The 13,048-nt window shown below is 40.2% G+C and overlaps 1 protein-coding gene across 1 annotated transcript in view; it reads left to right on the forward strand.

Annotated features, from left to right (window-relative positions):
* Nucleotides 1-13,048, forward strand: part of LOC109090005 (otoferlin-like) — a 47,137-nt gene that overhangs the window by 19,765 nt on the left and 14,324 nt on the right. Inside the window, exons 19-30 of the mRNA XM_042774509.1 lie at nt 8,036-8,225; nt 8,312-8,436; nt 9,367-9,505; nt 9,593-9,753; nt 9,841-9,960; nt 10,068-10,229; nt 10,329-10,491; nt 11,930-12,000; nt 12,097-12,126; nt 12,233-12,364; nt 12,472-12,529; nt 12,927-13,021. Of these exons, the coding sequence (XP_042630443.1) occupies nt 8,036-8,225; nt 8,312-8,436; nt 9,367-9,505; nt 9,593-9,753; nt 9,841-9,960; nt 10,068-10,229; nt 10,329-10,491; nt 11,930-12,000; nt 12,097-12,126; nt 12,233-12,364; nt 12,472-12,529; nt 12,927-13,021 (1,446 nt within the window). The remainder of the gene's footprint in view (nt 1-8,035; nt 8,226-8,311; nt 8,437-9,366; nt 9,506-9,592; nt 9,754-9,840; nt 9,961-10,067; nt 10,230-10,328; nt 10,492-11,929; nt 12,001-12,096; nt 12,127-12,232; nt 12,365-12,471; nt 12,530-12,926; nt 13,022-13,048) is intronic.

The raw sequence follows: 13,048 nt of genomic DNA on the forward strand, positions 1-13,048 counted from the left end.
TTTTGGCATTTACTTCTCCCCAGTCTTCCTCCAGACTCTGGCACCTTGATTTCCGAATGACATGCAAAATTTGCTTTTATCCGAAAAAAGTACTTTGGACCACTGAGCAACAGTCCAGTGCTGCTTCTCTGTAGCCCAGGTCAGGCGCTTCTGCCGCTGTTTCTGGTTCAAAAGCACACGCCTGTGCATGGTGGCTCTGGATGTTTCTACTCCAGACTCAGTCCACTGCTTCCGCAGGTCCCCCCAAGGTCTGGAGTCGGTCCTTCTCCACAATCTTCCTCAGGGTCCGGTCACCTCTTCACGTTGTGCAGCGTTTTTTGCCACACTTTTTTCCTTCCCACAGACTTCCCACTGAGGTGTCTTGATACAGCACTCTGGGAACAGCCTATTCGTTCAGAAATTTCTTTCTGTGTCTTACCCTCTCGCTTGAGGGTGTCAATGATGGCCTTCTGGACAGCAGTCAGGTCGGCAGTCTTACCCATGATTGCGTTTATAGAGTAATGAACCAGGCTGGGAGTTTTTAAAAGCCTCAGGAATCTTTTGCAGGTGTTTAGAGTTAATTAGTTGATTCAGATGATTAGGTTAATAGCTTGTTTAGAGAACCTTTTCATGATATGCTAATTTTTTGAGATAAGAATTTTGGGTTTTCATGAGCTGTATGCCGAAATCATCAGTATTAAAACAATAAAAGACCTGAAATATTTCAGTTGGTGTGCAATGAATCTAAAATATATGAAAGTTTAATTTTTATCATTACATTATGGAAAATAATGAACTTTTTCACAATATGCTAATTTTTTGAGAAGGACCTGTATATATATACAAACCCCATTCCAAAAAATTTGGGACACTGTACAAATTGTGAGTAAAAAAGGAATGGAATAATTTACAAATCTCATAAACTTATATTTTATTCACAATAGAATATAGATAACATATCAAATGTTGAAAGTGAGACTTTTTGAAATGCCATGCCAAATATTGGCTCATTTTGGATTTCATGAGAGCTACACATTCCAAAAAAGTTGGGACAGGTAGCAATAAGAGGCCGAAAAAGTTAAATGTAAATATAAGGAACAGCTGGAGGATCAATTTGCAACTTATTAGGTCAAACCATACTGGATGCCCGTGATCTTCGGGCCCTTAGACGGCACTGCATCACATACAGGAATGCTACTGTAATGGAAATCACAACATGGGCTCAGGAATACTTCTAGAAAACATTGTCGGTGAACACAATCCACCATGCCATTCACCGTTGCCGGCTAAAACTCTATAGGTAAAAAAAGAAGCCGTATCTAAACATGAACCAGAAGCGCAGGTGTTTTCTCTGGGCCAAGGCTAATTTAAAATGGACTGTGGCAAAGTGGAAAACTGTTCTGTGGTCAGACGAATCAAAATTTGAAGTTCTTTTTGGAAAACTGGGATGCCGTGTCATCCGGACTAAAGAGGACAAGGACAACCCAAGTTGTTATCAGTGCTCAGTTCAGAAGCCTGCATCTCTGATGGTATGGGGTTGCACGAGTGCGTGTGGCATGGGCAGCTTACACATCTGGAAAGGCACCATCAATGCTGAAAGGTATATCCAAGTTCTAGAACAACATATCTCCCATCCAGATGTCGTCTCTTTCAGGGAAGACCTTGCATTTTCCAACATGACAATGCCAGACCACATACTGCATCAATCAATTACAACATCATGGCTGCGTAGAAGAAGGATCCGGGTACTGAAATGGACAGCCTGCAGTCCAGATCTTTCACCCATAGAAAACATTTGGAGCATCATAAAGAGGGAGATGTGACAAAGAAGACCTAAGACAGTTGAGCAACTAGAAACCTGTATTAGACAAGAATGGGACAACATTCCTATTCCTAAACTTGAGCAACTAGTCTCCTCAGTCCCCAGACGTTTGCAGACTGTTATAAAAAGAAGAGGGGATGCCACACAGTGGGAAATATGGCCTTGTCCCAGCTTTTTTGAGATGTGTTGATGCCATGAAATTTAAAAACAACTTATTTTTCCCTTAAAATTATACATTTTCTCAGTTTAAACATTTGATATGTCATCTATGTTGTATTCTGAATAAAATATTGAAATTTGAAACTTCCACATAATTGCATTCTGTTTTTTATTCACAATTTGTACAGTGTCCCAACTTTTTTGGAATCGGGTTTGTATATATATATATATATATATATATATATATATATAAATATAATATATTATAAAATAGAAAATAAGGAGGAGCCTAAAACCTAATGCCAGCCCACGTCTGAGTTATGACATGGAAAAAAAAAGCCTGGCCCTAGTGGCGCAAAAAATAAATTAAAAAAAAAGCCCAGGCTCTGCCACAGTATGGGTTGTGTCGAGCCATTCATTAGTCTGGCTGTTTGATGAAAAAAAGATGAAATGTAGTTGCAATAAAACGGGTTAAGAATCCCTACAATTGCAGCAGCAGAGGACTAGTATTTTGCCACGCAGAACTGCAGAAGAACCGATGACAGCACGGTTTGATCTTTGGCTGACCAATCAGCAGAAAGGGGCGTTTAACTCCCGCCCACGTGTAGAAATCGAATATTCAAGCTGTTTATTCATTTTTCTACCCCTGAACGAAAAACATTCATCCAAATTCTTGTTTTTCATTTATCGCAAAACAATTAAAAAATGAAAAAGGAGCAGTTTTCTCATTTTCTACACTCAATATTAAATTAAAAATTAAATGGCCAAAAGATACACAGACCGTAAACATACCTGGCAATAAAGCTCATTCTGATTCTGATTCTAAGTCTAAGTCTGTGTGGATAGGGACGCTACAGAGACCACATCCTATCTGAAGGGTGGTATCATGGAGAGTGCACATATGGACTGACCAGCAGGGCAGTACTAAATATGGAAGAGTCACTGCGGTAGGTTCTGCTACTACCAATGCAGAGACTGGATAGTAAGCAGTTCTGTTAAGGGAAAGACACAGGTTAACCAACAGGAAAACCAAACCATGGATGAATACACACAGCAAATACCCACGGAAATAAATACACACTGCTTCAGGGCATAAGCCTGCCTAGAGGGGGCTCTGGCCTTATTGATAGTGGCTATCACTGCCTGTGATGGACCACTTAAGTCCCTGCATCCCATCCAGGAGCCAGACATGCAGGTTCCAAAGATCTAGATGCAGGTGCCAAATTGTGCCCTCTCCCTGAGAAAGAAGGACCTTCCTCAGGATAATTCACCAGGTAAGGGCTGTCTCGAGGGGCATCAGGTCCAAGAACCTGGTCTGGGTGTGGCAGTAGAGCATAACCATCAAGGCCTGCTCCTCATCCTCCCTGATTTTTCACAGGGTCTGTTGAAGGAGGCTCACTGGGAGAAGCAACGGTCATAACCAGCGCAGGGCCAGGAGTACTGCCAGAAACCGAAGGCAATTTATATGCCTCTGCAGTCGTGGTCCTATCAAGAAGCCAACCGCTGCATGCACACTGCACACAGAACCCCAGCCAGTTATGACAACAAAATGCCTGGACACTTGTTCTAAGTGCACTCCTGCCCGTAGAAAGGTAAGGTTTGACCAGGGGCTGAAAGTCTGGCAACAACTCTGCATGATGGTTACACGGAGTTTGTCATGGTGCCCATCTTGAGACTCGACTGTGTAGCCAGTGCTGAACTGGTCTCATATGCATCAATCCGAGCTGCTTTACCATGGCTGTGGATGCCATATGACCCAGAAGCCTCTGAAATTGTTTCAGCAGAACTGCTGTTTTTCCCCTGAATAAATTCAGGCAGTTCAGCACTGATTAGGCATGCTCGTATGTGAGAAGTGCTGTCCAACTACATACTAAGAAAAGAGAGGCTCTGACTGGGGGAGAGCTTGCTCTTCTTCCATTTGATCTGAAGTCCCAACTGGCAGAGGTTCCAGAGCACCAGGTCACTGTGCTTGTACAACAGATCTCGAGAGTGAGCTAGAATGAGCTAGTCATCAAGAGTTGTGGATATAGATGCCCACTTTTCCTTTAATGGGGCAAAGGCACCCTATACAACTTTGGTGAAGACACAGGGAGACTGGTACAGCCCAAAAGGAAGGACTTTGTACTGGTATGCCTGACCCTTGAAAGCAAACTGAAGAAACTGTCTGTGTTGAGGCAAGATTGAGAAGTGGATGTTTGCATTTTTCAGGTCAATAGCTGCAAATCAGTCTTGGGGGTGAACACCCATGAGAATGTGCTTCTGCATTACATCTTGAATGGGAGCTTGTGCAGGGCCAAAATGAAAACTTGCAGATCCAAGATTAGTTGTGAGCCACCACCTTTTTGGGGTACGATGAAGTGAGGGCTGTAAGTAGGGAGGCAATGCATCCCAGAGTAGAGAGGGTGAGTGTAGAGTAACACTTACCCTACTCCCTGGATTCTATGAAGGACTTGATAGAGACACACAAGGAAGCAGTGCATCCTTGAGGTGTGACCTCTTGGCCTGTTTCGAAAGGAGAGGATAAGGCTGAGAGTGAGGAAGCATTGCATCACTCACTGCCAGACTGTGTAGAGTGCGTCTGGGCTGCTTTGCTGTCCTCTGGGTGACAGCCTGTGTTGCATTCCTGTGGGAGGCTTGACATGGTACCGCTGAGGTACAGCAGGTGGATGCCTTTGGCATCAAGTAGACTGGGAGCCAGCCCACGTTGGGTCAAGATGTTTTTGATGGTCTCTGTCTGCTTCTGGACTGCCAAGAATTGCTGGGCAAAGTCCCTCTGTGTCACAGATAAGGCCAGCCACTTTGGGCACTGAGAAAGCAAACCTTGTCTGTGTCCCACATCTTAGCAAGGTTGAGCCAAAGATGTCACTCCTGTAGCAGTAAGGTGATCATCACCTGACCTAAGGACCCCTGTTAGTTAACTAAGGTTAAGGTGGTCACCATGCACAGTTCCTGCATCAACCCCAGCTCAGAACTACTACCTTGTGCACTTTCTTTAGTGCTTTGCCCTGATGGACTTGCAGGATGGCCATCGTGTGCAGGATAAAGGCTGCCTGTCCAGTGGCACTGTAAGCCTTAGCAGCTAGGGCTGACATCAACTTACAGGCTTGGATGGGAGATATGAAACCATCCCTCTAGGTGGGTGAGCTTTGTGGGCATAATTGCACCACAATCACACGCTCAGCCTTGGAGATCTCCACGTAACCCTTGGTAACCCGCCATCGAGGGTAGTAAGAGAGAAGACAGCAAAGTGGCTTCTGGCACGGACGGAGCATGGCTAATTGTCAAAACCCCCAACCAGAAACCAATCATCCAGCCGTGAACGCTCCTGGTTGGGCAGAGACTTCCACTCAAGCCCGATGTTCGTGGCTGCCAGGAAAAGTATGGTCATCAACTCAGAATCAGACTCTGACTTTGCAACCATCCCAGGAGTGGGAAGCACAGCCAAGTTGTCATCTGCTGAGGACTCTGTCCCCTCCTCTGATGCCGTGATTGACATCTGGTCCTCCCCTGGAGCCCCAAATGAAATGTCAGGACCACCGTGTGAGGATGGTTTTCCTTCTAAGACAGAACAAAAATCAAACACCCTGTAATAAAACATTAAAACTCACTAATCTGGAGAGAAGATCTCAAAGAAAGAGCAAAGGGCACCACCTTGCCCAAATTTCTCCTCTTGCTTATCCTGAATCCTTCTCCCCTCTCCCCTTTCCCTCTTCTCCCCCACCAGGCTCAAGTTAATAAAAATGAACTAAGATTGTTTTTATAGAATATATGATTTATCTTGTGAATCTATAATTTTTTCCTCTTTCAAGTTTGGTGTAATTTTAAATGTCTCAGTGTGATTAGTAAAATGGTCTCAATTCACAGGGTCTCTGGTGAGATTGTTTTCCAATCTCTGACCATGTGTGAATCTTGGGTCATGCAATCCTGACCAACCAAAAGGTATTCTGTTTTACAACTTAGATTTGAAAATTAATTTGTTCTGGTCTGAGTATTTAAGGGAACGTGGCAAGTAAGTCATTGGGATTCTGTAACAGAAAACCCCCGCACAGTGTGTGTAAGTCTCTGGAGCTCTGCTTCCTGGACACTCACATGCTGTGTATCTCTCTGCTGCCATGTGTGCATCTCTTACTCTTAGATTCATCTTTGAGCAACTGATGTTATGTATTTATAATTTCTGAATTGTATTCTCATTGTTTAATTATGCAATAAGCATGAAACATTCTCCCCTGACAAATAAAATGTAATATTCGAATTATGTCGCTATTTAACTGCATGGTACGGCACGGCATGGCAGGGTTTGCTTTTGGGGGGGGGGGGGGGGGGTTCCACTGTGTACAGTACCCAAATGTATACCAAAATGTGACGTGGACCCTGCTGATCACTGATTGGCTGGAGAGAATCGTCAATACCTGCGTCATTGAACTTGTGACACAAGACACTAGACTCGCTAGATTAAATCCGCACAACCAGCGAGGACTGAACTCAGCTTTATTTGAAAAAACCCAACAGTTTCGAATAAGCGTACCTTTTTTAAACAACAAAATAATGCCTGTCTTGCAGTTAAAAACATCCACGTCGAAAATGAAGAACATCATTCCATCAATATATGCTCCATTGTTGTTTGTTTGTTTGTTTGTGTCGGTTTTACGATGATGTCACAGCAGTAGAGAGCAATTTTAACATGTCTATAATCCTGCCCTCTCTAAATTGTTTTAAACTGCAGTGGAAATGTAAACCGAGACGAGCCGAGCCATGTAGTGGAAAAGCACCATAGTAAAATGTGGAGTTTGTTGCTACCTCAAATCTGTGTCTAGGATAGGTCAAATTGAAGACCCAATGAATGGAGCATGATGTACTTCGTGTGGGACCTTTTGATTTCTGTCTATTGTATAGCAAGTTGCAGCAACATGACTAAGAAAACTACACTTTTTGTATGAGCAAACATCCTGTAGCCTACTATTGGTTAATTTGCACCCTTCACCCTCTGAAGTTTGTGATCGTGAGATCCATGACCTCCAGCCGGCATGAAACTCTGTGTGGCACTGGGTCCCTAATGAACAAACAATTGAAAGTATGGGTTGTCCAGAATAATTAAATATCTAAATTAAGCCACATCTAATCTTATGATCAGCTTTTTATCAGTAATGTAGTCGAATTTGAACAACTTCAAAAATGGAGTCAGATCAAACAAAGAGCTACAATAAAACTGAAACTATATCCTAATAATTAAGTGAACTTTGTAGAATCGCTAATAAAAGACCAGCACGCATTGTACCTTCACCCACACTGTTGGATTCCATCATTGGGCCAGTGGGTGGTCCACTGGGCAGCAATTTCCTTTGGTAGCTCAATGGCAAGCAACATCGAAGAGGAGTGGGAAGTCTGTGATGACTGGCCTGGCGGAAATGCTCCCACTGTAACCATATCGTAAGATCTACCAGAGTGCTAACTGTGCTATCTGGTCCGCGCTGGGTAGCAGCAAAGGGAGTTTTCTCCACCACAAGAAGAGAGACCTGAGATCTCTGCATTGCCATGGTCATGGTCTCACAACGAGGACATGAACCATCCATGAATAATGGATGGATCAACGATTGTAACTGTTAGAGGGCCCAGGAAACGACCTCATCCAGAAACACATGGATGAAGAGACATCTATAAAAGACACTCTTGTCCGTGTTGCTCTCTTAGAGAAACTGCTCTTTTATGCTAAAGTGCCCAGGGGGGAATCACAGCACTTATTTGTGCTAACAGTCGGTGAAACAGTTGAATGCTGTCGAAGGATCTTCCAGTTAAAGAGGGTTTCCCAAATTCACTATACCACTCATGAGGTGAATGGATGAGTGACTTCTGTAGAGACGACACCAGTAGACTCATTTCACATGTGAAGGCACAGCAGCATTAAACAAACTCTTTAAATTTAAAGGTTTGAAGAGGTTATAAAAAATAATTTATGAGCTAAAAAATGAATAACAAAAATATATGATACTTTTAATTGGCTTTTCTGAACATCTACTTGATATACTTTAACAACAAGTACTAATTTACTTTCTTTTACTATTTTTTTTATCTTTTTAGCTCCCTGGTAAGAAAAGCTTTGGACCTGCTGGCTGGACCGTTCAGGCTAAAACTGAGCTGTATCTGTGGCTCGGCTTGAACAGGCAGCGTAAGGACTACTTGAGTGGCTTACCAAATGGGTTTGAGGAGAACAAGGCAGTGAAAGGGCCTGGCATTCAGTCCTCACCCCCCATCAGCCTGATGTACACCAGTAAGATACCAAAGAACTTATATGAGTGACCTCAGATTGCCTGTGTAATAGTCAGTGATAATAACTCTTTTATTGTATGCTAACAGTGAAGCAGATCTTCCAACTGAGGGTTCACATTTATCAGGCTCGCAGTCTGTTTGCAGCCGACAGCACGGGCCTGTCAGACCCTTTTGCCAGGGTATTTTTTTCTACTCACAGCCAGGTCACAGAGGTGAGATAAAAGCTTCATGCCAACTTACTATTGACAATTGACCTCCGTGAGCAAATTTAAGCAAATGAACAAATCTGAACCAAATTTGAAAGACGTGTTATACTTCTTGAGCATAATTTCTCCATATTTATTTATATTTATTTATTTAAATATTGTATAATTAAACTTTATCAAAATAAATACTAAAGACAAAAAAGTTCATTAATTCATTGAATATGTATAGGTGGCATTTCAAACATGATGATTATTAATTATTAATACCCTATATATTGTGTGTATGATAAAAGGTTAAAAGATAATTGAATCTGAAAAAAAGAGTATTTTTTGTATTATTTTAATATAATTTAATATTATATGGTACAATTAAAAATTAGCAAAAATTAATTTAAAAAGTTGATTTTGAATTATATGAATTTATATGCATATGCATTTAATCTAAGAATTTATTTAAATTAAAATTCCACATCCTTTTTGCTACATCAAACATAATTTAATGTTATATTATAAAATTAATCTGACAAAAAATTACATGTAAAACCATTGAATTTAAGCATATGAATTTATTCTACATTTTAAAATTGACATTTGAATTAAATTTCTACTTCATTTTTACATCAACTCAAATTCATTTCATGGAATATAGATTGTCAATTCAATTCTAATGGTGCAATACCCAGAACCCATTTTATCAGCACCATCAGGTCACAACCAGCCAAGAGAAAAGTGTCTTCTCATAGCATTGAACATGCAGTAGCACTTGATGGGCTTGAACTTAAATATTTACTGTGAAAAAGTTGTTTGGTGCTGCTTTACTGCTTGAGCAGTGGAGCATTGAACTGTTTGAGATGTGATGTAGTACATGGCCACATCAATCCTACTGCATACAGAAGTTAGAAGGAAGGGCGTATTAAGCTGATTATTTCCTCTCAGGTCCTGAATGAGACCTTGTGTCCTACATGGGATCAGCTGCTGGTGTTTGATAATGTGGAGCTCTATGGTGAGGCTGGTGAACTGAGGGATGATCCTCCTATAATCGTCATCGAGATCTATGATCAGGACACTGTTGTGAGTGCTGATATCCTGCAAATTATTCATTTCCTTCTGCTTTTCATGCTTTCACTTCCATAAATGTGGTTAATCTCATTCTACTTCCCAGGAAAAGCTGATTTCATGGGTAGGACATTCGCTAAACCTATAACCAAGATGTCAGATGAGCATTATGGGCCACCACGCTTCCCTCCTCAACTGGAGTATTACCAGATATACCGGGGCAATGGCACTGCAGGAGAAATGTTGGCGGCCTTTGAACTGCTGCAGGTGCATCTGACAGGAACAAGAAACTGTTTAAGTTTTAGTCTGTGTTTGTGTATGTATATATACTTCTGTATTGTGGAAATCTTTCAGATTGGACCAGCTGGAAAGGCCGACCTGCCCCCAATAGATGGACCTTCTGATTTCGATCGTGGTCCAATCCTGCCTGTTCCTATTGGCATAAGACCTGTCTTGAGTAAATACCGAATTGAGGTGAGTTGTTCTTAGAAGAACAGCTACAGAGCCGACCCAGAATCTATTGCTGACCTACAACCTTAAAAAACTTTGCATCACAATAAATTAACAAAACATTCATGCAGGTTCTCTTCTGGGGCCTGAGGGACTTGAAGCGGGTGAATCTGGCCCAAGTTGACCGTCCCCGCGTGGACATCGAGTGTGCAGGGAAAGGCATTCAGTCAGCGTTAATTCAGAACTACAAGAAAAACCCCAACTTCAGCACTCTGGTGAAGTGGTTTGAAGTGGTGAGGTTTTTGCACATTTATATCTCAGAAAGTATGAGACATTTTCAAAATGATTTTGATTGTACTACAGACATTGGAAAATGTTCATGATTTTTCACAGACCTGCCTGAGAACGAGCTCCTCCATCCTCCTCTGAACATCCGTGTGGTGGACTGCCGGGCGTTTGGGCGTTACACACTAGTTGGCTCTAATGCTGTCACATCTCTACGCAAATTCATTTACAGGCCATCGGACAAAAGTGTCAGCAACTGGTCTGCCATGGGTGTGTATGCAGAGATAAAAGCTGTCAAATATGTATCTTTAGTCGATAAGGTTAAATGATTGTTTCATAGAATCCATCATCTAAGCCTTCATCTAAGAGCAATTAAACAAAAGCAATAATTATCGTCATAATATATATATATATATATATATATATATATATATATATATATATATATATATATATATAATATATATTATATGAGAATTGAAATGGACATTTTTTTTTTTGAAACTTTAGATTTAATAACTTCTGCAGTTCACTACAATCCAGAATTTGGACTGCAGGACAGATCCAAACTAGAATAAAATCAAAAAGTCCATATTTAACTACTGAATATATACTACCCATTGAAAGTTGGGAATGAATAAGTTTTTAAGGTTTTGAAATAAGTCTCTTCTGCTCACCAAGGCTGCATTTATTTGATAAAAAAATAAAATAAAATAAAATAAATCCAGTAAAAACAGTAATATTGAGGAAAATTATTCCAATTTAATAATTCAATAGTTCACCCTAAAATGAAAATTAGCCCATGATTTACTCACCCTCAAGCCATCGTAGGTGTTTATGACTTTATTCTTTCAGGCGAATACAATCGGAGTTATATTTAAAAATGTCCTGGCTCTTCCAAGCTTTATAATGGCAGTGAATGGGTGTTGAGATTTTGAAGCCCAAAAAAGTGCATCCATCCATCATAAAAAGTGCTCCACACATCTCCAGAGGGTTAATAAAGGCCTACTTGAGCGAAGCGATGTGTTTGTGTTAGAAAAATATCCATATTTAAAACTTTATAAACGTTCATGAGAGAGTGGTGTTCCAGGCGTAGGTGAGAATATGCTAGTTTCGCAAGAAACAAGTTTTGTTTACAGCAAAGGAAAACCAGTCTCATCTTGGCTTACATTGAAATCCTCCAACATTTTTCTTTAAAAATCTTCATTTTGTACTTCTAATTCATGACTGGTATTTTGCCCTCTTCTCTACGCTTTCGTGTTCGTCACTTCTCACCGGAGCTTACGCTATCCTGACCTCCTACATCATCCACTGGAATGCCAAATGAATTTACATTTATAATAGTGAAAACCATTATTAATAACTGAGCACTAATAATTAATAACAATTGAGCAGCAAATCAGCATATTAGAATGATTTCTGAAGATCATGTGACACTGAAGACTGGAGTAATGATGCTGAAAATACAGCTGCGCATCACAGAAATAAATTAAAGTTTAACAGATATTTACATAGAAAACAGCTGTTTAAAATTGTAATAATATTTCACATCATTACTGTTTTTACTGTATTTTTGATCAAATAAATGCAGCTTAGGTGAGCAAAAGAGACTTCTTTCCAAAACTTTTGACCAGTAGTGCATATATTCCTTTAAATTCCTTATTCTGACCTAAACCAAGCACAACTAACATTGTTTTTTCCTCTGCAGAGGAGGTTGTGATCCACACAGAGCCAGAACCAGCTGTGAAGAAGATTGAGACAGTGGTCAAACTTGACTCAGTAAGAAACACAAAAAAATAGTTGAAATAAGTCTATTAACTGTATCAGTCAAACATTTGGACACAAATTACAGAATTTTTACTGAATCTGTTTCAGGCGTCTGATGCTGTGGTTAAAGTTGATATGGTATGACAGATCTGTTTCTCTCTTATTATGTTCATTGCCTTGGCATTCATAAATTAATTCGTTTTATGAGTAAAAAATGAATTCTGTGTCCTTAACATTGTTACAGCCAGATGATGAGAAAGGTGGGAAAGGGAAAAAGAAGCGGAAGAAGGGCGAAGAGGTGGAAGAGGAGGAGCTGGATGAAAGCATGCTGGACTGGTGGTCCAAATACTTTGCCTCGATTGAAACACTGAAAGACGTAAGAGCTATGAAAGAGTGAAATTATATTACATGCCTTTTACAGAAGATGCCTTGAAAATGCATGATTGAACTGAGATTTTATTGTACTATTTATAAACGATTTAGGTCATTAAAGTGCAGGAAGCAGAAGCTGAAGAAAAGGAAGATTTTGACTCTGGAGAGGGTAAGTCAAAAATATGTTTGACAAAATGTTTTATAACTTTTAACTTTTTTTAAAATATGCAAATGTTAAATTAGGTAGGAGCTATGTGAGCACGACTAAAAATAGCTGCCCAAGTGCATTTGTAACATGAAATACTTTGATATTAGCATATGATATATAATTAAATGCATAAGACAGTTCATTATGTAAAACAGTATATTTCAGTCTTTTATAATTCATTATTTATTTATTTTTTATTTTAGTACTGCCCAAATAAAGCTATTTGACAGATATTTACTTATAATCCTCAAATTCCAAGTTAACTGAAATTACATAAATATTCCTGTTCAGAAGTTTGCATACGCTTGATTCTTTGCCCTTATTACCAAATATGTTCCTAATGCCTCTGATATGAAAGGGACCAAGAAGAAGAGAGGAAAGGGGAACAAGAACAAAGCCATGCCTGGGGAGGCAGTACCAGAGAAGAAGAAGAACCAAATCGAAGAGTTGAAGGTACATTTGTACTTAGGTCTTTAAAGG

The sequence above is a fragment of the Cyprinus carpio genome, chromosome A17 (genome assembly GCF_018340385.1).
Source record: "Cyprinus carpio isolate SPL01 chromosome A17, ASM1834038v1, whole genome shotgun sequence".
Classification (NCBI taxonomy): Eukaryota; Metazoa; Chordata; class Actinopteri; order Cypriniformes; family Cyprinidae; genus Cyprinus; species Cyprinus carpio.